Raw genomic sequence first — 27274 nt, 5'->3', positions numbered from 1 at the left:
CAATGCGGCTTACAAAAAAACAAATTTACAAGATAGCACAAAATGGATAAAACATTTGAATATAATATATAAGAAAGGATAAGGGAGGAAAGTGGTAGAGGTAGGGAATGGAAGAGGGTGTAAGTTGGGTGAAGTGTTGTGAAAAAGAAAGAATGTATAATAATGGTTTGGAGAGGGATGAATTAAAAAGGAAAAAAACCCAAAACATATTAAGTTCTGCTAAATGATTAGTAGTAGTATTAGTAGTAAAAAATCAACAAGAGGAAATAAATATGCAGAACCCTTGTTCACAATAATAAGCCCACAACTAATACAGGGGCCCTTTAACTAACGCATGCCCAAAAGTGGCCTACACTGGTGTAGGCATGTGTTTTGCACGCGCACTGGTCCATTTCCTGAGAGTGCCTGGAAAAAAGGGATTTTTTTTTTATTGCGCCAAAAAATGAATGTGTCGCAAAATGAAAACCAGCGCACGTCCACTTTCGGCCTGAGATCTTAACACCACCCATTGGCTTAGCGGTAAGGTCTCACACGCTAACCAGGCGGTAAGTGTCCAACATGCGCCAACTAGCTATTTAGGAGGCGCTAAGGGCTCCTGCATTGTTCACATTATCCAGAACGCGCTAGTTGGATAACACCTCCATGTCCATTCCCTGCCCATGGCACATCCCCTCCTGAAAAAAAAAATGCACAATTGGGGGGGGGGGGGGAATGGGACTTGATATACCACCTTTCTGAGGTTTTTGCAACTACATTCAAAGCGGTTTACATATATTCAGGTACTTATTTTGTACCAGGGGCAATAGAGGGTTAAGTGACTTGCCCAGAGTCACAAGGAGCTGCAGTGGGAATCAAACTCAGTTCCCCAGGATCAAAGTCCACTGCACTAACCACTAGGCTACTCCTCCACTCATTCAACCAATAAGAGCCAACCTCATCAGTGATGTCACAATGGCTGCCCGATACTTGGCTCACATCTGATATTGTGATGTCTTAAGGGAAAGGGAACTTGGACTTGATATACCGCCTTTCTGAGGTATTTGCAACTACATTCAAAGCGGTTTACATATATTCAGGTACTTATTTTGTACCTGGGGCAATGGAGGGTTAAGTGACTTGCCCAGAGTCACAGGGAGCTGCAGTGGGAATCTAACCCAGTTCCCCAAAATCAGAATCTGCTGCACTAACCACTAGGCTACTCCTCCACTAGCAACATTCCATGTAGAAGCCTGCCCTTGTGGCTGCGCAGGCTTCTGTTTCTGTGAGTCTGACGTCCTGCACGTACAGAAACAGAAGCCTGCGCGGCCGCATTGCTGATCTGCAAGGGCAGGCTTCTACATGTAGAATCTCAAATAGTAGCAACAGAATCTCAATAGTAGCAACATTCCATCTATAATCTCCAATAGTAGCAGCATTCCATGTAGAATCTCAAATAGGGAAAGGGAAATGGGACTTGATATACCGCCATTCTGAGGTTTTTGCAACTACATTCAAAGCAGTTTACATATATTCAGGTACTTATTTTGTACCAGGGGCCAGGGGCGGAGCTACGGGTGGGCCTGGGTGGACCCAGGCCCGCCCAGTCTTTTGTGACCCTCACCTTCCACGATGACGACGACAATTTAGTTTTTTGCCCGCAGCAGCGAGCGGGCGTGCAAGCAGCGAGCCAGTCTGGACTCCGTCCTTCGCTTCCTGCCCTCTCAGCGTCCCGCCCGCCCAAAAGGAAATGACATCAGAGGAAGGCGGGACGGCGCAGAGAGAGGGCAGGAAGTGAAGGACGGAGTCAAGACTGGCTCGCTGCTTTTACGCTGCAACTTCGGGAGTGGAGTGTGTGTAAGTGAGCCAGCCAGCCCGCCCATCTAGTCCATTGCAAGGAAGGAAACGATTTGGTTTCCACTCCCCCGCGCAGCCGTCACCGTTCACTCAAAACACAGGGCAAGCAAACCTGTGAGTTGCTGCATCCACATTGTTGTTCTTTTGAGGGTGGGGGCGGGGGAGATGCCGGATAGAATGGGGAAGGGTATTGAAAGAAACAGGATGGGCAGGGGAGAGAGGATAATTGCCGGACAACAGGGATTGATGGAGGGGGCAGGGGAGAGAGGAAATTTGCTGGAGATGGATGGAGGAGAAGGCAGGGGAGAATGGAGAGTTGCTGGACATGGATGGATGGAGAGGAGGGCAGGGGAGAGAATAGAAATTGCTGGACATGTAGCGGAGGGCAGGGGAAGGAGGAAAATTGCTGGACATGGATGGATGGATGGAGGGGAAAGGGGACAGAGGAAATTTGCTGGGTATGGATGGATGAATGGATGGAGGAGAGGGCAGGGGAGAATGGAGAGTTGCTGGACATGGATGGATGGAGGGGAGGGCAGGGGAGAGAGGAGAATTGCTGGATGGATGGAGGGAGGGGAGAGAAGTCAGGGAGGAGATGCGCATGGATGGAGGGGAGGGAAATGCTGGACATGGATGGAGTGGAGGGCAGGGAAGAGAAGGAAAAATGTTGGACAAGGATGGAGGGGAGGGAAGACAGAGGAAGTAGAAGCACATGGATGGAGGGGAGTGAGGAGAAATGCTAGATATGGATGGAGGGAAAACTGCTGAGTTTAAGGGCTGGTTTGGAGCACGTTGAGGGCAGATACTGAAACTCGAGGAAGGATAGGGACAGGGCTACAGATGGTAGACAGGACACAGGAGGATGGTGGACATGGTGAGAGAAAAAATATCAAATGGAAAGAAGACACTGTATAAAACAGAAGACACTGGGACCAAAGCGAATAGATCGGACAACAAAGGTAGAAAAAAGTATTTTATTCAGAATTTATTAATTGGAATATGTCAGATTTTTGAAATGTGCATCTGTGATATTTTGCATGTAAGTTTCAATTTTTCTGGTATTGCTGCATGCTGAGTCTGACTTCTTGAATTAACTTTCCAGTTCAGTATTTTGCCTTCATATTTTTTGCTTTCTAGTTCCTCGTGTCATGTCTGTTGTGTCATGTGTTTTTCATGTGTAATCAAGGTGCAGTATTCGCAGCTCTTTTTGTTTGGCTTTTTTTTTTTCACGAGGTAGTGTATTGGTGTTTTAGAGCCTAGTGTAATTACAGTTCTGCCTTTTCAAGCATAAGGTTGTAGCTCGTCCTGTCCTTGGAATTAGTGCTGTTATGGTTTAGTAAGGATATGATTGTGTTTTTGCACAAGTTTGTGTATAGCATTTTGCAGTGGAGAGATTGTGGGATAATGTAATTATATTTAAAAATATCACATTTTCCATTAAGTATGTATGTGGTTATACTGATGCAGGGCAGCTGTTAGGCATCAAGTGAATTCTAAGGCATTATTTTTGTAGGATCCCAAGAGACACTACTCATACTTATATAGACAGTGCGTGCCCACCCATATTAGCTCTGGGCCCACCCAAAATCTCAGGTCTGGCTACGCCACTGCCAGGGGCAATGGAGGGTTAAGTGACTTGCCCAGAGTCACAAGGAGCTGCAGTGGGAATGAAACTCAGTTCCCCAGGATCAAAGTCCACTGCACTAACCACTAGGCTACTCGTCCACTCATTCCACCAATAAGAGCCAACCTTATCAGTGATGTCACAATGGCTTGATTGCCCAATACTTGGCTCACTTCTGATATTGTGATGTCATAAGGGAAAGGGGGAAAGGGAAATGGGACTTGATATACCGCCTTTCTGTGGTTTTTGCAACTATAGGTACTTATTTTGTACCAGGGGCAATGGAGGGTTAAGTGACTTACTCAGAGTCACCAGGAGCTGCAGTGGGAATTGAACTCAGTTCCCCAGGATCACAGTCCGCTGCACTAACCACTAGGCTACTCCTCCACTCATTCCACCAATAAGAGCCAACCTCATCAGTGATGTCACAATGATACTTGGCTCACTTCTGATATTGTGATGTCATAAGGGAAAGGGGGAAAGGGAAATGGGACTTGATATACCGCCTTTCTGGGGTTTTTGCAACTACATTCAAAGCGGTTTACATATATTCAGGTACTTATTTTGTACCAGGGGCAATGGAGGGTTAAGTGACTTGCCCAGAGTCAAAAGGAGCTGCAGTGGGAATTGAACTCAGTTCCCCAGGATCAAAGTCTACTGCACTAACCACTAGGCTACTCCTCCGCACAATTAGTGCACACTGACAGGCAAATTACCACAAAACACTTTAACACATTTAGCAGTAAACTTGTTGTCAAATTAACAGCCTCTTTACTAAAGCACACTAACGATTCCTGCATTGCATTTGCCACGCTGGGAATCACTAGCACGGTTTAGTAAAGGAGATTCTAGATCTTTACCTTAGCTCCTGAGAATAGGTAAACCAGGAAGGTAGCTCAAGCTGTAATACTATCCAAAGAAATTTTAAAAACAACACAAACCTGACAGGTCAAAACTATCCACTGGAATAGCCACATCTAAGCCCCCTTCACTGGAATTCACAATTTGAGATCCCAAGGAAAAATAACATAAGAGTAGCCACATACCGGGTCAGACCAATGGTCCATCTAGCCCAGTATCCTATTTTTCAAACAGTGGCCAAGCCAGGTCACAAGTACCTGGCAGAAACCCAAATTGTGGCAACATTCCACATAGAACCCCAAAGAATAGCAAGATTCTGGAATCCTAAAGAGTGACAAGATTCCATGCAGAATCTCAGAGTAGCAACATTCCATGTAGAATGCCAAAGAAGAGCAAGATTCTGGAATCCTAAAGAGTGACAAGATTCCATGCAGAATCTCAAAGAACAGCGACATTCCATACTACAAATCCCAGGGCAAGCACTTGCTTCCCATGCCTGTCTCAATAGCAGACTATGGACTTTTCCTCCAGGAATTTGTCCAAACCTTTTTTTAAACCCAGATACGCTAACCGCCGTTACCACATCCTCCAACAAAGAGTTCTAGAGCTTAACTATTCGTTGAGTGAAAAAATATTTCCTCCTATTTGTTTTAAAAATATTTCCATGTAACTTCCTCCAGTGTCCTCTAGTCTTTGTACTTTTGGAACGAGTAAAAAATTGATTTACTTCTACTCATTCTACGTCACTCAGGATGAAACTGTTTTTGTTTTAATTGAAATTGAGTAGCATTAGAGAAACACCTCTTTTGCTCCTGATGCTTGGCAACTGTATCTTTGAAGAAAGCTGAAACAACAAAGCTTCCCAATATTGCTTCAGTCCTGCTTATTAAACCCTGCCCACCCCACCCCACGCCATGTCAGATAAACATCCCTGTTTACTAAGCCACTCTAGCAGTTTCCTTGGGCTAATGCTGACACAGCCCATTCGCTGCCGACGAGAAACCATTGTTAATGTGATTGTTGCCATGTTAAGCCCTGAGTCTGCAACAGAAACGGACTATTTTGTTGTCTGTTCAACAATAAAGTTTCCCTTTGATTACACTGCACCCTGACTGTGTCTGTGGGGTTCCCAGTCTGTCCACAGCCACTCTGTCCACGTGCAGTAAAGGGTCAGCGCATGTTTTTGACGTGCAGTGAGGTCCCCTTTATGCCTTTGTATCACTCCATGGTGCGACCGCACTTTGAACACTGTGTGCAGTTCTGGTCACCGCCAGTGGTGTAGCTACGTGGGGCCACGGGGGCCTGGGCCCCCGTAGATTTGGCCCTGGACCCCCCTGCCAATGACCCTCTCGACCCCCCCCTCCCACTGCCACTTTATAGCGCTACTAGACATACTAGGAAGCAGTTGAAAGGTTGGCTCTTCAACCAAGCCTTTAACGGAAGAAGTAACTAACTTGTTAGTCTCACTCACACACAAGGATTGACTCGGGCTGCACATACTACAGCGGGACATGCTTATCCACTTCTACCCTAGATGAGATAATATTTAACCATCTCTCTGACCCTCACGTGCAACTTTCTTCAAATCAATCGCCTTACTTTCAAATTCTTCCTACTTTCTTACTCATCTATATGTTACAACTTTGCCTTACCCTTCACTACCAATTATAATGTTCTATTATGTATTGTGTTGTCATTGCAAGTAGCCATACTTTGTATTGTTGTTTGAATATTTTTACTTCTCTAATTGCCTATTGCTCATGTTTGATCTATTCTTACTGTACACCGCCTTGAGTGAATTCCTTCAAAAAGGTGGTAAATAAATCCTAATAAATAAATATGCAGCGCTGTACACATTACAAGCAGGTACTTTGTCCCTAGAGGGTACAGTCAATGGTGCTAAGTCACCTGGACTACTGCAACGCACTATACGTTGGCTGCAAAGAATAGACAATCAAGAAACTTCAAACAGCCCAGAATACCGCAGCCAGACTCATATTCGGCAAAACAAAATATGAAAGTGCGAAACCTCTACGAGAAAAACTTCACTGGCTCCCACTCAAACAACGTATCGCGTTCAAGATCTGCACGATTGTTCATAAAATCATCCACGGAGAAGCCCCAAGCTACATGCTAAACCTCGTAGACCTGCCTCCCAGAAATGCTAAAAGATCAGCCCGCAAATTCCTTAACCTGCACTTCCCCAACTGCAAAGGACTAAAATAAACCTATCACACGCGACCAGCTTCTCCTACATGAGTACGCAGCTATGGAATGCACTACCAACTGACCTGAAAACGATTAACGATATAATGAACTTTCGTAAATCTTTGAAAACCTATTTCTTCAATAAGGCCTACAATTGGAATCCATAGCTCATTACAACACCTCACCACTTCACCCTATTCCGATATTGATCTTTCTATAACTCTGCTTAGACCTTTTGTTCTTTCCTCATCCAGAATCTTTTTCTAACATCAATTGTATCTATCTCCTGGAATGGCGATGCCATAACAGGTGCTTGTAAGCCACATTGAGCCTGCAAAGAGGTGGGAAAATGTGGGGTACAAATGCAATAAATAATAATAATAATTATTATTATTATAATCTAAGGGGTCCTTTTACCAAACTGTGGCAAAAAAGACCCTGCAGTACTGGTGGGTAAAAAGCCCCTAAAAAAGACACGGCCATGCAGTAAGATTATTCTAATCACATGGCCATGCCGGGGTGGGGTGGGGGTGCGCTTAGTGCCACCAATTGAGGTGGCAATAAAGGCTTCCGCAGCAACCTGGCCGTAACTGGGCAGCAGTGGAGTAGAAACAGGTGGACCCGGGTGGGCACAGGCCCACCCATTCTTGGCTCAGGCCCACCCAGGGCGGGACCCGGCCGATGGAAGCCTGCAGTACCAGCACAGACAGCAATAATTGAATCACTGCAGGCGCCGGAGACACCTGTAAGGTACACCAGGAAGGGATGGGGTTCAGCGACGGACGGGCAGATGCCGGGAAGGTGAGATGTTGATGTGGGCTTTTTTAAATATCTCAGGGGGGGGGGGGGGCTGTGGAGTGCCGTGCCATGGAAGGGCCCAACTAAGTTAGCTCTTAGCCCTTCCGGAAATGGCATGCGCTCAAGCCGGAACTACCGCCGGCGGACAATTTGGGCCACTGGTAGTTCCGGGTTGCTATGCGGCAACCCTTTAGTAAAAAAACCCTCAGTTTTTGTACCTGGGGCAATGTGACACCCAAGATCACAAGGAGCTGCAGTGGGAATCGAACCCAAGTCACCAGCATAAAATCTGTTTGACTGTTCTGGGATTTTGCCAGGTCCTTGTGACCTGGATTGGCCACTGTTGGAAACAGGATGCTGGGCTTGATGGACCTTCAGTCTGTCCCAGTATGGCAACGCTTATGTACTTATGTACTTGGGATTCTGAATGAAATCTTGCTACTCTTTGGGATTCTACATGGAATGTTGCTACACGTTGAAATTCTGCATGGAATCTTGTTATTCTTTAGAATTCTAGAATCTTGCTACTCTTTGGGGTTCTACATGGAATGTTGCTACTATTTGGGTTTGTGCCAGGTATTTGTGCCCTGGATTGGCCACTGTTGGAAACAGGATGCTGGTCTTGATGGACCTTTGCTCTGTCCCAGTATGGCAACACTTATGTACTTGGGATTCTAAATGGAATCTTGCTACGCTTTGAAATTCTGTATGGAATCTTGTTATTCTTTAGAATTCTAGAATCTTGCTACTCTTTGGGGTTCTACATGGAATGTTGCTACTGTTTGGGTTTCTGCCAGGTCCTTGTGACCTGGATTGGCCACTGTTGGAAACAGGATGCTGGGCTTGATGGACCTTTGCTCTGTCGGACAGTCTGTCCCAGTATGGCAACACTTATGTACTTGGGATTCTAAATGGAATCTTGCTACTCTTTGAAATTCTGTATGGAATCTTGTTATTCCTTAGAATTCTAGAATCTTGCTACTCTTTGGGGTTCTACATGGAATGTTGCTACACTTTGAAATTCTGCATGGAATCTTATTCCTTAGAATTCTAGAATCTTGCTACTGTTTGGGGTTCTACATGGAATGTTGCTACTCTTTGGGTTTCTGCCAGGTACTTGTGACCTGGATTGGCCACTGTTGGAAACAGGATGCTGGGCTTGATGGACCTTTGCTCTGTCCCAGTATGGCAACACTTATGTACTTGGGATTCTAAATGGAATCTTGCTACGCTTTGAAATTCTGTATGGAATCTTGTTATTCTTTAGAATTCTAGAATCTTGCTACTCTTTGGGGTTCTACATGGAATGTTGCTACTGTTTGGGTTTCTGCCAGGTCCTTGTGACCTTGATTGGCCACTGTTGGAAATAGGATACTGGGTGGTCCTGATAGACCTTCGGTCTGTCCCAGCAGCTCTTATTAATAACACCAACGGCCAGTGGGTTTGGGTGGTTATTTCAGATCCAGCCCATCTTCTAAAGTTCTTGCCCCATGCTTGACTTTTTTTTTTTAAGCCAGTTCAGGTTACAGCACTAGCAGACGTCTCGGGTGGGCTGCCGTCACTCGTAGCTTTGCCCCCTCCTCCCCTCCTACGGAGTCCTGCAGCTTTAAGGCAGGAACAGTCCCGTCGCTATGTTTGTGTGGCGGAGCAACTGGCGCAGCTCGTCGTACTTGGGAAGGGGGAGGAGACGGAGCCTGCCGTGCCCTGGCTGCTGGCGAGCTCCCCGATCGTCCTTCAAGCCCGGCGCCGGCTGCCGATCGCAGAGCAGGGAAGGGAGAAGGCGCGATGCCAGGCTGATTTAGGCGCAGTGTTAAATTGCGGCGCTTCCGCGTGGACCAGCGCAGCGGGGGGTTTCGTTTCGTGCTTTCGGATTGTTCGTTTTCTTGATGGCGCAGGGCTGCCTCCCGGGGCGATCGGGCGCTGCACTGCCTATAAAGAGCGAAAAGGATGGCATTTTTCGGTCTGATCAAAAAAAGGCACCTTCCAGATAAAAGCTATGGTGGAAACTGTAACAATGTTGCCCCCCAGGGTAGTTAAAATGAAAGCCGAGAGCCTTTGATTTTGTCGGCCTGCAAGATAGACGTATATATATTTTTTAAATATAGATCTTGGTAGAATCGCAATCATGATTGTATTAAGCAGAATGTTGCACGGATCTAGGAAGAGATGCACGTTCACGGCAGTGAGCTCAGGGTGGTTCAGCACTGCAGGCTCAGGTCATTCATTGCAAAATCCAGACGTCTGCGTGTGCTGGTGGATATGGATGGGGTGCTGGCCGATTTCGAGGGGGGTTTCCTTAGGAACTATAGATCCAGGTATCCCGATGACCCCTACATCCCCCTGGAGGATCGAAGAGGCTTCTGGGTTTCCGAGCAGTACGGCCAGCTGAGACCGGAGCTCTGTGTAAGTTGTAACATTGATTATTACATCATGTTAATAGTGGAATCACCTGGGGGGGAGGGGGGCAGGGGCAACCACGATCCTCAAGCTACTACTACTACTACTATTTAGCATTTCTAAAGCTACAACCCAGATTTCCCTAATGTACATGTATGAAATTGATTTGCATACTCATTGTGGAAATCTTGAAAACCCAACTGGGTTGTGATCAGTGGTGTGCTGGAGCAGGCTCTCACAGGCTAGCAAGAGCGGTTGTTAAGTTTTTAAGACTTTTGGGAGCCGGTTGTTAAAGTAGGGCCCTCCATGGCTACTTTAACAACTGGCTCCCAAAATGTGGGCTTGGGCCCCCTGCTGAATTCTCTTTTACTTTGCTTGTGGGGATGCTGAGCCCTGCCAGCCAAGTAAATAGACTACTGCTGCTCCCCGCTCCTTGTTTCCAGCTCTGGGCAGCAGGCTGGGACTTCTCCAGCATGTGAGAGAAGTTCCAGCATGCTGCTCAGAGCAAGACGTTGGAAGTGGTGAGGGTCCATTTATTGGCTGCCAGCAAAGGTATGCCTAGCGTGCCCACACGAAGGGAGGGAGGAGAGAGAGGCAAGTGTTGCTCCCCCCCCCCCCCCGGCCACCCCTGGCCCTTCCAACTGCAGAGCTGCCTACGTCCAGAGAAAGAGCCTGTTGTTAAAAATTTACCAGCACACCCCTGGTTGTGATCCTCGAGGACTATGGTTGCCCACCCCTGACCTAGCATAAGTACATAAGCACCGCCATACTGGGAAAAGACCAAGGGTCCATCAAGCCCAGCATCCTGCTCCGACAGTAGCCCAAGCAATGAGGGCGATGACCAGGAGGGGAGAGGGGAGAGGGGGCAGGGGCAACCACGGGCCTTAAGCTACAACCCAGATTTCCCTAATGAACATGTATGAAATTGATTTGCATACTCATTGTGGAAATCTTGAAAACCCAACTGGGCTGTGATCCTCGAGGACTATGGTTGCCCACCCCTGATCTAGCAGTAGCCCAAGCAATGGTGAGGGCAGGGGAGGGAGATGACAAGAGATCAAGAAGGGTTTGTGGGAGTAATGGGGTAGCCAAAAAAAATCCTAATATGCTGTTAGACATGCTGGGGCCCAGAGCGAAATTTTTGGGAGGAGACCTCAAAGCTTCCTTCAGCTTCTAGCAAGCTTGGGACTCCTGAGCCTTGGGAAGCCCAGGACACTTGCCCTGACAGCACCTTCTTAATTCTGGCCCTGGTTTGCAGGTTCTGTGGAGATGGTCAGTGCCAAGGAGCAGGTAGCAGGATGTGGCAATTGAAAAGGGCCTTCAAGATCTGCCATATTGACTCACTAAGCTGATTAAGAGCTGCTCATTGCTATAGTTTTCCACTTTGCCATCTATTTTTTCCCATGTTTTCTCTCGGTGGTCATGAAGTCTTCAGGGCTGTTTCTTGGCACCACTCAGAAGCCAGGTCCATTGGAACTGGAGTCCCAGTATTTCAGGCTGAGCATCATCACAATTCCTGTAGAGGTTTTAGCCATCTTGCAAGGTGGCTGAAACTTCCATCACGGCCTTGGACACAGCTGCAAGAACCGTAACACCAGCTGCGGAAACCTAAAAGCACGATGCCATGTCACTTTTTCTTTTATTTTTTTTTTTTGTTAGTCAATGTTTATTGAGAAATAAATGCAGTTTAGCAAAATACACCGTGACAACCATTTCCCCAGTAAGAAGCAAACACAAGGTGACAGGTCCAGGCAGAAGTTGGTGAAGTGCAATAACTTTATTCAGATGGGGCTCGACACGGCCCGTATTTCGGGGACAGTGCCTGCGTCAGGGGTCAGCCTTAGCTAAGTCCACAATTTAGACATGCACTAAATACATAGTACAACCATTCAGCAAACGAGGGACGATGAAATTTCAGCGTGATGAGTATATTTACAATCCTACGTACACCGTTTTGTCTAAGCTGTGGAATTAGCTGATACTGACCCCTGACGCAGGCAGTGTCACTGAAACACGGGCCGTGTTGAGTCCCATCTTAATACAGTTGTTGCGTTTCTCCAGCTTCAGCCTGGGTCTGCCTCTCAAGCTGCATGTTCAGCAGTTGGCAAGGAGTCCCAGCAGATACGCTGGTTGTCGCCTAGACCAATGCTTCTCAACCCAGCCCTCGGGGCACACCCAGCCGAGTTTTCAGAGTACATGTAGAATGAATATATATGAGGTAAATTTGCCCTGCCTCCTTGCCCGAAGACTGGGTTGAGAAGGAGTGACCTAGATGGATCTGTCAGGAAGGTTATATGAGAGACTTCTAGTAATGGCAGCTCTGTAGATCATTTTTGGATGTTGGCAGGATGCAAGTTCTGTAATTAACTGATCAGACTGGATGCGATGAATGATCTTTCTCCACTGTCGTGTATGATGCTTCTACAATAAAAAAAACAGTTTATTGAAAATGTGTAGAGAGGTGTGGTAGCCGTGTTAGTCCACTCTTAAAGGTTATCAATAGAAATTAAACAAAATAAAACACGGAAAAGAAAATAAGATGATACCTTTTTTATTGGACATAACTTAATACATTTCTTGATTAGCTTTCGAAGGTTGCCCTTCTTCCTCAGATCGGAAATAAGCAAATGTGCTAGCTGACAGTGTATATAAGTGAAAACATTCAAGCATTACTATGACAGTAAAATAGATACCATTGGAGATTCTACATGGAATGTTGCTACTATTGGAGATTCTGCATGGAATGTTGCTATTCCACTAGCAACATTCCATGTAGAAGGCTGCGCAGGCTTCTGTTTCTGTGAGTCTGACGTCCTGCACGTACGTGCAGGACGTCAGACTCACAGAAGCAGAAGCCTGTGCGGCCACATTGGTGATCTGCAAGGGCCGACTTCTACATGGAATGTTGCTAGTGGAATAGCAACATTCCATGTAGAATCTCAAATAGTAGCAACAGTGGAGGAGTGGCCTAGTGGTTAGGGTGGTGGACTTTGGTCCTGAGGAACTGAGTTCGATTCCCATTTCAGGCACAGGCAGCTCCTTGTGACTCTGGGCAAGTCACTTAACCCTCCATTGCCCCATGTAAGCCGCATTGAGCCTGCCATGAGTGGGAAAGCGCAGGGTACAAATGTAACAAAAATAAAATAGATACTATTGGAGATTCTACATGGAATGTTGCTACTATTGGAGATTCCACATGGAATGTTGCTATTCCACTAGCAACATTCCATGTAGAAGGCTGCGCAGGCTTCTGTTTCTGTGAGTCTGACGTCCTGCACGTACGTGCAGGACGTCAGACTCACAGAAGCAGAAGCCTGCGCGGCCACATTGGTGATCTACAAGGGCCGACTTCTACATGGAATGTTGCTAGTGGAATAGCAACATTCCATGTAGAATCAATAGAAATCAAACAAAATAAAACACGGAAAAGAAAATAAGATGATACCTTTTTTATTGGACATAACTTAATACATTTCTTGATTAGCTTTCGAAGGTTGCCCTTCTTCCTCAGATCGGAAATAAGCAAATAAGCACCCTCCTCTCACCTACCAACACCCATCCTGTTAGAATATCAATGAAATGCTTTGATGTCCCCATGCATTCCCCCACCCTCCCACTCTGTCAGACTGTCAAAGTAATGCTTTGATGTTTCTCTTATATATACTATCTGCTACCACATTTGCTTATTTCCGATCTGAGGAAGAAGGGCAACCTTCGAAAGCTAATCAAGAAATGTATTAAGTTATGTCCAATAAAAAAGGTATCATCTTATTTTCTTTTCCGTGTTTTATTTTGTTTGATTTCTATTGATTCTACATGGAATGTTGCTATTCCACTAGCAACATTCCATGTAGAAGTCGGCCCTTGTAGATCACCAATGTGGCCGCGCAGGCTTCTGCTTCTGTGAGTCTGACGTCCTGCACGTCAGACTCACAGAAACAGAAGCCTGCGCAGCCTTCTACATGGAATGTTGCTAGTGGAATAGCAACATTCCATGTAGAATCTCCAATAGTAGCAACATTCCATGTAGAATCTCCAATGGTATCTATTTTACTGTCATAGTAATGCTTGAATGTTTTCACTTATATACACTGTCAGCTAGCACATTTGCTTATTTCCGATCTGAGGAAGAAGGGCAACCTTCGAAAGCTAATCAAGAAATGTATTAAGTTATGTCCAATAAAAAAGGTATCATCTTATTTTCTTTTCCATGTTTTATTTTGTTTGATTTCTATTGATAACCTTGAAAATGTGTAGACTCGGGCAGAGACAGCAGAATCTCCTTTTGGATACAGGGGCCAAACAAACCAATCTGCAGCCCTGTCCCCATGGCAGTGTTGGATAAAATATTGATTGGGTGACAGCCCTAGTGGATTCCAGTGTCTGTGCATATCACAATGTCCCAGCATGTGTGTAAATCATTTGTTCTCTCCCTTTTCCAGTTCAGTTTTCACTTTTCTGAATTTTGCTTTTCCTTTGTCTCCTGTTTCCTTTCTCCTCCCTTCTGTTACCTTACCCCATCTCAGGTGCCTTTCCTCTTTCACACACTTCCATATGTCCCCTTTTCTGTGATCCCATCCCTCCCACTCCGTCAACCCTTCTCCTCTCATATCTCTATCACAGAGTGGGGAAGTTTTCAGCAGATGTTAAAGAGGGGAGAGCAGGAGGAAGATTGTGCCAGCTTGGGAGAGCCTGGAGGAAGGGGAAGGAAGTCTGTAGTGACTGAGGACTCCAGGCAAGTTGGAGAAGGACGATTTGTGGTGGGGTGGGGGGCTGGGGCCAGGAGACAGAGGAAGTCTGTGAGGTTCAGAGAAGTTAGTGAGGTAGGTAGTGTCATAGGCAGCAGCCAGAGTTGGGAAGATGTCTGCAGCTGGCTGACCAGCACCTGGCAGCAGGAAGGGTCAGTAGCACTGCTTTTGGTTTCTGGAGATTTGGCAGTGAATATGAAATTCAGCAGCAATTGCTGTGGATGCGGAATCACAGGAAACCACCGGGAGGGGAAGAGAGCAACCAGGAATGCTTCAAAGTAACCCTGTTTTCCCTGGCAGGAGAAAGCAATCAGCATCTGGGAATCCAAGAATTTCTTCATTGATCTGGACCCTCTTCCAGGGGCAGTGGAAGCTGTAAAGCACATGGCTAATCTAGAGAAGTAAGTCTGTCGCTAAAATCTATTTATCTGGACTAAATTTGTATCTGTACTGGATTTAGCTCACACCTTTTTGCCCAAGGCAGTTTATATGGAGGAGTGGCCTAGTGGTTAGAGTGGTGGACTCTGGTCCTGGGGAACTGAGTTCAATTCCCACTTCAGGCACAGGCAGCTCCTTGTGACTCTGGGCAAGTCACTTAACCCTCCATTGCCCTGTGTAAGCTGCATTGAGCCTGCCATGAGTGGGAAAGCGCAGGGTACAAATGTAACAAAAAATAAATAAATAAATAAAAATATGCGGGTTCAGAAGGTATTTCCCTATTGCTCCATGGTGCGTTCCGCACCTTGCGTTCAGTTCTGGTCGCCGTATATCAAAAAAGAGATAGCAGAATTAGAAAAGGTTCAAAGAAGAGCGACCAAAATAATAAAGGGGATGGAACTCCTCTCGTATGAGGAATATAATGGGCGTTTTAGCATTTAGTGCATGCTAATCATTAGCGTGTGCTAAATCCGTTAGCACACCTTAGTAAAAGACCCACCCACCCTTTTAACTGGCTATGGGTTAAATGGCTCCGCAAACCCAGAAATTCAACGCTGGTGCCTGGACTTAGTCCAGCACTGAATTTCCATGTGTAATGCCGGCTGGCGGCCAGAAAAAACGCCAGTCGTCATTGGCTGAATATCGGGCCCATTATTATTTGGAGCAGAATTTTCCCAGGAGTAAACAGAAGGTGTCGGGGACAATTTCTCCAAATTGGTTAGTTTAGCGCATACCATGACGGCTACCACACCTCTCTACTCATGACGAGAATGAATCTCGTTTCTTAAGCCAGAGTGTGTGGAGTCTGATGTCAGTCTGGTTCCTGTTGTGATTATCTTACTTAATAAAAACACCCAGCGGGTTGTACTGGGTTAACTCACATGGCCTCACTTAACTAGGGAGTCTGGCATAGTAAATGCTACCCCCAGGCTCCCCAAACACAAAGCTGTGTTACTTCAGTTTACAGTAAACCACACAGAATGTTCTGGCCTCTGTTGCTTAGTTAGGCCTTGAAGATTCGAATAGGTGATTTTTTTAAAGTGCCTTATATTTTTCTATCATTTTGCTTTTTACCTTTGACCCTAGAAGCAGCCTCACCAGCTGTATTTATTTTCTGGAATTCCTTTAACTCAGCAAAATAAAGAAATACCTTGGGACATGATCAAATAGTTGATTTTCTAAAGGTTTAACTTTGAGAATTAGAAGGTTAAACTTCTCCTGTTAGAAAGGTTTCCCTCACAAGGACGGGCTATGTTTAACCTCCTAAATTCATAATGTGTACAAATTTAGCCAGAGAAGTAAGGTCAGCATTTCTGTATGTGGGGGTGAGGGTAGGGGGTGTTACGGCTTGGGACATTAGTGCTGATTTTTAGTGTTAACTGGTGTTTAGACGGAAATCCTCTGCCATGCAAATACTCATCCTAAAATTAGCCAGTCAAAATTTTGACAGACTACATTCAGTTGAATTTCTGAGCTGAAAATGTAGCCAGTTAGTCTTGTCTATAAATTACAGATAATTACACAATTATTCTCACCACTCAGTGATTCTTAGAAATTGATCTCCAAGTGACCAGGGATCTCCTTTACCAAGGTGCAGCCCGTGACTTGTGCATGTGCTGAGAGTGTGTACACATGATGAGTACTATATACATGTGCTGAGTGTGTGTACACATGAGTACTGTATATGTGCTGAGAGTGTGTATACACATGTGTACTGTGTATGTGCTGAGAGTGTGTACACATGAGTACTATGTGCTGTGTGTGTGTACACGTGTACTGTGTATGTGCTGAGTGTGTGTACACATGAGTACTATATACATGTGCTGTGTGTGTGTACACGTGTTCTGTGTATGTGCTGAGTGCGTGTACACATGATTACTGTATACATGTGCTGAGTGTGTGTACACGTATACTGTGTATGTGCTGAGTGTGTACACATGCTGAGTACTGTATACGTGTGCTGAGTGTATTCTTACACATGCTAAGTACTGTACATGCGTGCTGAGAGTGTGTGTACACATGAGTACTGTATATGTGTGCTGAGAGTATGTGTACACGTGTACTGTGTATGTGCTGAGAGTGTACACATGAGTACTATGTGCTGTGTGTGTACACGTGTACTGTGTATATGCTGAGTGTGTGCACATGATGAGTACTATATACATGTGCTGAGAGTGTGTGTACACATGATGAGTACTGTATATGTGTGCTGAGAGTATGTGTACACATGTGTACTGTGTATGTGCTGAGAGTGTACACATGATGAGTTCTATATACATGCTGAGTGTGTGTGTACATGTGTACTGTGTATGTGCTGAGAGTGCGCACACATGCTGAGTAGTGTATACGTGTGCTGAGTGTGTGTGTATACGTGTACTGTATATGTGTGCTGAGTGTATTATTACATATGCTAAGTACGGTATATGCGTGCTGAGAGTGTGTGTACATATGTTGACTGTGGTGGTCTCGGAGTGGAGAATACGGTGTACAGTGTATCACAGGTAAATAACCTGGAATAAAATGAAAATCTCCTCTCTGAGTTTCTTTTCTTCTCTGCAGCACAGATGTTTTCATCTGCACCAGTCCGATTAAGAAGTACCGATACTGTTCCTTTGAGAAGGTACCTGATCTCTGATTAACACAACTGTACTTTAGCTGTTTCCGTCCTTAATCATTTTCTTAGTTGTTTGCGTGTTTCCGATCTGCCTTGTTTTTATCTTTGTACACATACGCACTCCTTGCATGCTTTCCTTCTCTGCTGCTGGTTCTCATGTTGAGTTTCCTACTAGAGAATGACACGGGGACCCGCGGTAACAGCAGGGATGGGGATGAGGACGGAGTCCATGGGGACAGGGTGGGGATGAGTCAAACTTTGTCCCTGTGTCATTTTCTACTTTGAAACCTGTTAATGAACTGGACTGTTATTTATGTTTGAGTGATGCAGACAACGATATTTTGATTTTTTGGAAAAACAAGCAAATATGTTGGCCACAGCTAGCAAAATTTGCATGGGGGATCCTGTACATTCCTGCTACCAGCACATCTTCTTTTGCAGAAAGGACTGTGGAAGACGGGAGAGCTAGACTGGATCCTGAGATTGTTGATGACTTCTTATTCATCCACAGATTAAAAAATCATAACAGGGCTTCATAGGGTGTATTTCTCCCCTCTAGGGCATGCAGAACTGGTTGTATTTTGTAACCCTGGACATTTTAACATGGTGGATTTCTTGGGGTAGTAGAAGTCAGCAATTGTTGGGGTTGGAAGGGTAGAGGGTGGTGGGAAGGAGGGTTATTATTGTTGTTCATTATTGTTATTGTTCTCTATTTGTAATTTATACACAACGGTTGCACAGCATATTGTTCCTTTTTATACTTTAATAAAAAGATTTAAATATAAAATCATAAGTGTTTGAGGCTTCTGCAGATAAGGACAGAGCCCACGGGGACGTGGCAGGGACGGAGACAGACCGCGGGAATGGGGCGGGGATGGAGACAAGGCCCGTGGGGATGGGACAGGGACGGAAACAGAACCTGCGGGGATGGGGTGGGGATGATGACAGAACGGACGGGGGTGGGGACAGAAACAAACTCTGTCCCTGTGTCATTCTCTAGTTGCTACTGTACACCAGTGTGGCACCCGCACAGCAGCCCTTCACTTAAATTTACTGTAGACTGATAATGGTGGGGAACCCAGTCCTGAAGTACTTTCACTTCTAACACTTGCTTAACAGCTAATGAGGAAGTTCGCTGCAGGGACTGGTAGTGACAGCAGGGCCTGTGACTCTCCCTGAGATACCAGATTATGCCCTGGGGAGTCCCCGGTTCTGTGTTACCCAGTCTCTACTCACCCCCTCTTTCACTCTGTCTCTCCCCTTCATTTCTAGTACGCTTGGGTCGAGAAGCATTTTGGCCAGGAGTTTCTGGAGCACATTGTATTGACCAGAGACAAGACGGTGGTGTCAGCTGACCTGCTGATCGACGACCGGCTAGATATAACAGGTAAAGATGGTTGAAGGTCAGAGCGAGAATTTAGAGTGCAAGATCTCTGGTACGTCAGTCGTGCTGGAAACTGAAGAAGCAGAAGGTAAGCCTTGTAACAAGGATATAACGACAGGGAATGAGCAATTGACCTATCAGAAAAGAGCCAGAAAGTAGACTCTAATATTTTACTTGTAAGATCATTTTCTGCCTGTTCTGCGATGGGGAAGGAGAAAGGGCCTGATGAGGGGAAGCACTGTTGCTTAATGTGCTGTAACTTCCTGTGTGTAACATCACAGCAGTTTCCCTGTGGTCCTTTGGGCTTCCAGCTCAGTCAGGAATCCAGTTTTACTGCAGGGCTTCCCAAACAGCAAGTCGGGGATAACATGCACTGGAGACCCCATGAATACAACTATATCCCTTGTGTATTCACTGTGGATATTCTGAAAATTCAACTGACTGGGGGATCTCAAGCATAGATTTGAGAATGCCTGTTCTCCTGGATTCTGAAGCATGAACTTCATTTGCAGGTATCCAGAGCTAACCCCCCCCCCCCCCCCCCTCAACACAGCAACAATCCTCAGCCAGAGGCCACAGACTATGGCCCTCTTCAGAGCACAGGACATGTGCATGTCAGGTTGACCACTAGATGTCACTTTTGAGTAATGGCTCGGACGTTTTCCATTATAAAGGCCATGAGTGCCACCCTGACCTGGGAACAGAACCTCTCTCCAACATGACAGCACACAGCACCTGTCACTGGTCCAGTTCTGTGACGAACTTCATTTGAGTTTGAGGAGCTGTAGGAGTACAGTGAAACCTCGGTTTTCGTTGACTTCGGTTATCGTTGGTGAAAAATTTGTCTCGGATTTCGTTGGATGCCTCGGTTTTCGCTGCTAATTTTGCGAAAACAAAGGGCAACCCAATGCGTTCTCCTGCTCATTGGATTTACATTGATTCATATGGAAATAATTGCCTCGGTTTTCGTCTGTTTCGGTTTTCATTGATTGTTTTTTGACGGATTATCAACGAAAACCGAGGTATCACTGTATACAGAAAACTCGTAATGCTGGTCTAACAAGTACACAGAAGGATTTGTTCTCTTCAACCAAGGTCCTGAGTTTCATCAATGTAGACCCAATTTTTAATCCAGATAACATACAAAAATCCAAAGCATCAGAAATAGGTTCAGAATATAGAATTGCATGGGGACAAACATTTTCACCCGTTCCCGCGCATCCTCACTGAAATCTAACCCATCTCCACCCATTCCCACTGGAATCTCCTCCATCCCCGCCCATCCCCTGTGCTAAAATAACCCAACTTAATAGTAGCCCATGTTGATACCTCCCCTTCTCAGTGCTTATGGGGATTTCAATACTATCAACCATATCCATTAATTTTTTTAGTGCTAATATAATTGCCATTCAAGTCAACAACGGCACCCTTATTTCATATAGTGAAGGGAGCATTCAATTACTCATTATAATATGACTGTCTGATTATATAGACCTGAATACATTAGAGATAAATTAACAGAGAAGTTGAGCGTATATATAATGAATTATAATTGCCATGGCACAAGGAAAGGATAGGTAGGCTGGCCTGGTATTACACTTCTATAGGAACCCCGCAGGACCTGCGTCCATCCCTGCGGGAGTCCCGTGGACCTGGAAGCGATCCCTGCGGGATTCCCGCTAACTCCATTCCCATGCAGATCTCTAGTTCAGAGCTAAATGCCCTCCACTAGGATGATTATGCAAGAGTGACCAGCAGAGGGCTCCACCCAGGTGCTCGTATGAGTAGGAGGCCATAAGTGTGCAGAGAATGCCTGGGTCTTGCCAGGGGAAAGTGGTAATTTTGACTCTCTTTTCCTCACAGGGGCCGAACCGAACCCCAGCTGGGAGCATGTCCTTTTCACAGCATGCCACAACAAGCATTTGCAGCTGCAGCCCCCTTGTCGGAGGCTTTCCTCGTGGAGTGATAACTGGAAATCCATCCTGGACAGCAAACGGCCCCAGTGCTGCCATACTGCCCTCCAACCTCTGTAGAGGGACGTCCCTCAGTTACTGAATCCGCCCCCGCCTGCATTACCTCACCTACAGTAAAACTGAAAGCATGCTGCTGAGGTCTCCAGGAAGAGCTGTCCTGCTAGGAAAACAATTTTTCCATGGGATTCTTGAGTCACTGACACAGTTCCATCAACTAGTAATTCAAGGGGCTGAGGGCTGTAGCTCCAGTGCTGTAGCGAGGGCTAATGGCACCCGGGGCAGGTTGCCGCTGTGCACACCCCCCCCCCCCAGACCGCATTCTTACCTGCGGGAGGGCCGATCCGCCCCGAGTGCACGTCACTCGGAGCTGCGTCGGCCCCGCTGGTTCCCTGCTCTCTCTGCCCCGGAACGGGAAGTAACCTGTTCCGGGGCAGAGAGAGCAGGGAACCAGCGGGGCCGGCACCCCCCCGAGCACGTGCACCCGGGACGGACCGCTCCTCCCGCCCCCCCTTCCTACGCCACTGTGTAGTTCTCAGGGCATCAAGGATGTCAGATGATTCTGCTAGTGCCAGGTTAATTAGCAGTGGAAAGAATTCCTTGTTAACCGTACGTTAGGTTTATGGAGAGTTTACTTGTTTTCTTAGTTTTGTGAATGGCTCTGGTTTGTTTTATGGTATCTGTGTTTAACAGTGCGCTGGTACAGTGTCTAATCTTCCTCCACCTGAATCCCATGGAGCTCCCCCTCCCTGGAAGGTGAGCATGGAGGGTCCTTCCCTCATCTATCTCTTGCACCATTTCAGTTAGGAAATGGCAGACTTACTCAGCTATTGTCTTGGCTGTGGAAATGGGGGAGGGGGTGAGTGGGGGCAGAGGTTAAACTAGGAGGACTAGTCTGTGTGGTTCGGACTAAGGAGGTTTGATAACAGGAGACAGCATGATGTCACAAGGCTGAGGTTGGGCTCCACCCACTCTACCCAAGGAGGTTTTAATTTTCCCCAATGCAGCTTCCGCCATCTTGGTACACCCAAAACAATGAAATTGATAGAGCAACAAGCTCCGCCTACTGGCTTCAGCCCACATAATGGGCCAGATAGACTTGTGCCGTCTCCTGTTATCAAACCTCCTTGGTTTGGACCTTCAGGTGCTCGTGGTCTCGGTCGATGCCCGGTCTCCTGAGCGTGCTGGTGTGCGTCCCCTCTTTCTTGCTGTGCAGTGAAAGTAACGGGTTCTCTGTGGACAGCAGGATAAGTCCGTGTGTGGCTGACTCATCCTGCTTGTCCATGGAGAAAGTGGATTAGGACGTGTTTGGCTCTGAGGCTTTTGTTTTGGACACTGTCAGAGTGCTTGGTCTTGTCTAGACTCTTCTGTGCTATCAGCTAGGGGGGTACATAGGAACATTTTTCATATAATTTCTGTTTTATTTATTCATTTACTATGTGTTAATAAGTTTCAGATATTCTCATTATTAGTGTGTGCTGTTGATGACAATTCCCATGGCATTTTAAGTGACTACACATCCCCTCCCCCCGCCCCCCCCCCACATACACTTTCCAGGTGCTGTGCCCTTCTTCCTCTTACTGAACATATTCACAACACTAATAAATGTTAGATATAGTGTGTTCATAAAGTTGATAGGCCCATCACAGACCAAGCAGGTCAATTTGCTTGTCCAAACCAGTGTGGATAATCATTGCACACCAGTGAAACCCATTCGTGAGAACACTTCAAAACATTTTTACAAAAATATTGTCAAAAAATGTTATAAACGCCTTATCTTAGAAATGTAGATGCACTGCCATTATAGTAAAAGCAGTTAGCTTAGCAGGGTTTAAGAAAGGTTTGGATAGTTTCCTAAAAGAAAAGTCCATAAGCCATTATTAAAATGAACTTGGGGAAAATCCACTGCTAATTTCTAGAATAAGCTGCATAAAATGTATTGTACTGTTTTGGGATCTTGCCAGGTATTTGTCACCTGGATTGGCCACTGTTGGAAAGAGGATACTGGGTGGGCTTGATAGACCTTCGGTCTGTCCCAGTATGGCAACACTTATGTATTTGGGATTCTGAATGATTTATTTATTTATTACATTTGTATCCCGCACTTTCCCACTCAAAGCAGGTTCAATGCGGCTTACACAGTAATAGGGAATGCATTGTAGAGAGAGTATAGATTAAGTATAGCCGAGTAGTAGAATAGATAAGTTGGTAGAGATAGGTAGTGGAGAATGGATTAAGATGGGAGGTGTAGATTGGGTCAATGTCGTTGTTTCTTGGTATTTGTTAAGTAGATGGGTTCATTAGAATGGAATCTTGCTGCTCTTTGGGGTTCTACATAGAATGTTGCTAAACTTTGAAATTCTGCATGGAATGTTGTTATTCTTTAGAATTCTAGAATCTTGCTACTCTTTGAGGTTCTACATGGAATGTTGCCACTATTTGGGTTTCTGCCAGGTATTTGTGACCTGGATTGGCCAATGTTAGAAACAGGATGCTGGGCTTGATGGACCTTTGGTCTGTCCCAGTATGGCAATACTTATGTACTTAAGTTATGTGCATATATGCAGAGGTGGAGGGGCATAATTGAACGCGAACGCCCATCTCCATGGGCGTCTATGTTCGAGAACGGGTACGTGAAGGGGCAGGACAGACCGTATTTTCAAAAAAAATGGGTGTCCATCTTTTTTTTTCGATAATACGGTTTGTGCCGGGCAAATGCATCGGATTTGTGCGGATTTGAGCTGGGCGGTTTCGTTTTCCAGCGATAATGGAAACTGAAGGCGCCCAGCTCTAAAATGAACCAATCCAAGGCATTGGGTCGTGGGAGGGGCCAGGATTCGTAGTGCACTGGTCCCCCTCACATGCCAGGACACCAACCGGGGACCCTAGGGGGTACTTGTAAAAAGTAAAAAAAAATTTTAATACCTCCCAAGTCCATAGCTCTCACCCCTTGGGTGCTGAGCCCCTCAAATCCCCCCCCCCAAAACCCACTGCCCACAACTCTACACCATTACCATAGCCCTTATGGCTGAAGGGGGGCACCTACATGTGGCTACAGTGGGTTTTGGGGGCGGTTTGGAGGGCTCCCATTTACCAGCACAAGTGTAACAGGTGGGGGGATGGGCTTGGGTCCACCTGCCTGAAGTCCACTGCACCCACTGCTCCAGGGACCTTCATACTGCTGTGATGGAGCTGGGTATGGCATTTGAGGGTGGCATACAGGCTGGGAAAAAAAGTTCTTAAAGTTTGTTATTTTATGGTGGGAGGGGGTTAGTGATCATTGGGGGAGTCAGGGGTGATCATCCCAGATTCCCTCCGGTGGTCATTTAGGGTACTTGTTCGTGAAAAAATAAAGGGTAAAAAAAATGACCCAAATTCGTGGTAAAAACGCCTTTCTTTTTTCGATTATTGGCCGAGGGCGCCCATCTCTCCTCGGCTGATAACCACGCCCAAGTCCCGCCTTCACCACGCCTCCGACATGCCCCCGTCAACTTTGTCCATTTCCGCGACAGATTGCAGTTGAAGACGCCAAAAATCGGCTTTCGATTATACCGATTTGGGCGCCCACGGGAGAAAGGCGCCCATCTCCCGATTTGGGTTGAAATCTGGGCGCCCATCACTTTTGAAAATAAGGCGGATAGTCTCCCTTATTTGTGGCAATCACTAATATCTCCCAGATCCCAGGAATTCTTCAGTACTAAGGGCAGGAGATGTGGCATACCTTCCTGCCAGTGGCGTACCGAGGGCGAGGCGGTGGGGGCAGTCTGCCCCGAGTACATAAGTATTCCCATACTGGGAAAGACCAAAGGTCCACCAAGCCCAGCATCCTGTTTCCAACAGTGACCAATCCAGGTCACAAATACCCGGCAAGATTCCAAAAATGTACAGAACATTTTATACTGCTTATCCCAGAAATAGTGGATTTTTCCCAAGTCCATTTAATAACGGCTTTCCCCAAGTCCATTTAATAACGGTCTATGGACTTTTCCTTCAGGAAGCCGTCCAAACCTTTTTTAAACTCCGCTAAGCTAACCGCCTTTACCACATTCTCTGGCAACGAATTCCAGAGTTTAATTACACGTTGAGTGAAGAAAGATTTTCTCTGATTCGTTTAAAATTTACTACATTGTAGCTTCATCGCACGCTACAGGAGGGGTGCAGGGAGCAGCCTGCGGCTGTCGGCTCTGCTGGTTTTCTGCTCCCTCAGCTGTTACTTCCTGTTCCGGGGCAGAGGGAGCAGGGAGCCAGCGGAGCCGACAGCCGTGTGGCTGCTCCTAGCACTCCAGCAGGTAAGTAGAATGCACCTGGGAGGGGGGAGAGGGCTTGGAGGTGATGCACCAGGAGGGGGGGATGCTGCACCTGGGTGGCAGCTGACCAAGGAACGCCATTGCCTCCTGCATGGGACATGGCGCTTGATTTAGGGTTTCTGCAGTTTACACCTGTTGGCGTGTTATCGCTTTAAGGCCAGTAAGTAGCCAAAGCAGAAATCCTGTTGAGCAGGTTGAGACTTCTGTATATCTTGGCTTCCTGTTGTGTTTTATAGGGCTCAGACAGGGAAGGCCTACCTGCTCCATTATCTATGTGCTGATCAACCTGAGATAGTGGTCAGGAGGCAAAGGACCAAGGATGTACAGTAGATTTGGTGGCCAGATTTAGGTGACAGAAAGATGTTTCTGGAGCTGTTGCTTCCTGGATGAAGTTGCATTGTATTGCACAGAACTCGAGAAGCCCCCTGAATCCATGTTGGTGGCCAGTGGCTAGTTTTCATTGTGGAGGAGTAGCCTAGTGGTTAGTGCAGTGGACTTTGATCCTGGGGAACTGAGTTCGATTCCCACTTCAGGCATAGGCAGCTCCTTGTGACTCTGGGCAAGTCACTTAACCCTCCATTGCCCCAGGTACAAATAAGTACCTATATATAATATGTAAGCCGCAGTGAGCCTCCCATGAGTGGGAAAGCGCGGGTACAAATGTAACAAAAAAAAAAAAAAGACCCGTGAGAAAGCGTCAGAGATCTTTCCTCATGAGGATGAACCATAAGTGCTGGAAATGCCGCACACTGGTGATTGAACTACCATCGGCGGCCGCGTTGGGCCGGTAGTAGCTCTAGATCGGCACACGTTAAGCCCGCGGTGGGCTTACTGCCACTTAGTCAAAGGGCCCCTTAGTGTTAATCAAACTGACGTAGTAAATAATTTTCAACATTTGGGGTCCTGTTTACTAAGATGAACTAGCGTTTCTAGCATGCACTAAAAATGAGGACATGCTGATACTAGAGACACCCACAGGAATATCTGGGTGTCTCTAGTGTTAGTGCACACTGATTTTTTTATTTTTATTTTATTTTTATACATATACAGTTTTTACAAGAGTCACACATTTCCGGAGATGGGAAGATGGTAGAACGAGAGGACATGAAATGAGATTGAAGGTGGGCAGACTCAAGAAAAATGTCAGGAAGTATTTTTTCACGGAGAGAGTAGTGGATGCTTGGAATGCCATCCCGCGGGAAGTGGTGGAAATAAAAACGGTAACGGAATTCAAACATGCGTGGGATAAGCATAAAGGAATCCTGTGCCGAAGGAATGGATCCTCAGGAGCTTAGTCAAGATCGGGAGGCGGGGCTGGTGGTTGGGAGGCGGGGATAGTGCTGGGCAGACTTGTACGGTCTGTGCCAGAGCCGGTGGTTGGGAGGCAGGGCTGGTGGTTGGGAGGCGGGGATAGTGCTGGGCAGACTTATACGGTCTGTGCCAGAGCCGGTGGTTGGGAGGCAGGGATAGTGCTGGGCAGACTTATACGGTCTGTGCCCTGAAGAGCACAGGTACAAATCAAAGTAGGGTATACACAAAAAGTAGCACATATGAGTTATCTTGTTGGGAAGACTGGATGGACCGTGCAGGTCTTTTTCTGCCGTCATCTACTATGTTACTATGTAAGGTTGTGTTAATCAGAAGTCTAGAAGCTGGCGTATTTATCTAAAACGGGACCTCTCTGAATGTAAAGAGCTTAGCAGTCATCCGGGGTGCGTGTTTACACAGTAAAATGGAACGCCTGTCTTCTTTAGAGAACTTGTTACTCATCCCTGTTCCTGGAATCCCTTCCCACCCATCACCTGGAGGAAAGCAGATCAGTATGCGTGGGGGCGGGGAGATGCTCTTATCATTTAAACACACCAATACTCCTTGGAATAAAGGGTTTTCACCTCTTCTTTGTCTCCAGTTCATATTATTCATTGTCAAGCACTGTCTTTGATGCAGGGTCGGTTCTTCCTTTAGACAAACTAGGCAGTCGCCTAGAGTTCTGAGATTTGGGGGAGTGGCAAAATAGTGGGCAAGTATTACATTCCCCCTTCCAGTCGATGGCTGGCGGAACCGCAGGAAAGAGCAGGCAAGTAAGGGTGTG

General features: G+C 46.3%; 1 protein-coding gene across 1 annotated transcript; it reads left to right on the top strand.

The window, feature by feature from the left end:
• The first annotated feature begins 9009 nt into the window (after positions 1–9009).
• On the top strand, positions 9010–21169 carry NT5M (5',3'-nucleotidase, mitochondrial). The gene is given in 6 exon segments (XM_030212401.1): positions 9010–9516; positions 9519–9727; positions 14770–14870; positions 17467–17527; positions 18794–18908; positions 20769–21169. Coding segments are annotated over 6 exon segments (723 nt in total). The 5' UTR covers positions 9010–9449; the 3' UTR covers positions 20939–21169.
• The last annotated feature ends 6105 nt before the right edge of the window (positions 21170–27274 follow it).

This window comes from Microcaecilia unicolor, chromosome 8, assembly GCF_901765095.1.
Source record: "Microcaecilia unicolor chromosome 8, aMicUni1.1, whole genome shotgun sequence".
In the NCBI taxonomy this organism is placed as follows: domain Eukaryota; kingdom Metazoa; phylum Chordata; class Amphibia; order Gymnophiona; family Siphonopidae; genus Microcaecilia; species Microcaecilia unicolor.
The sequence above is the reverse complement of the archived record's forward strand: the minus strand, read 5'-3'. Positions and strand labels throughout refer to the sequence as shown.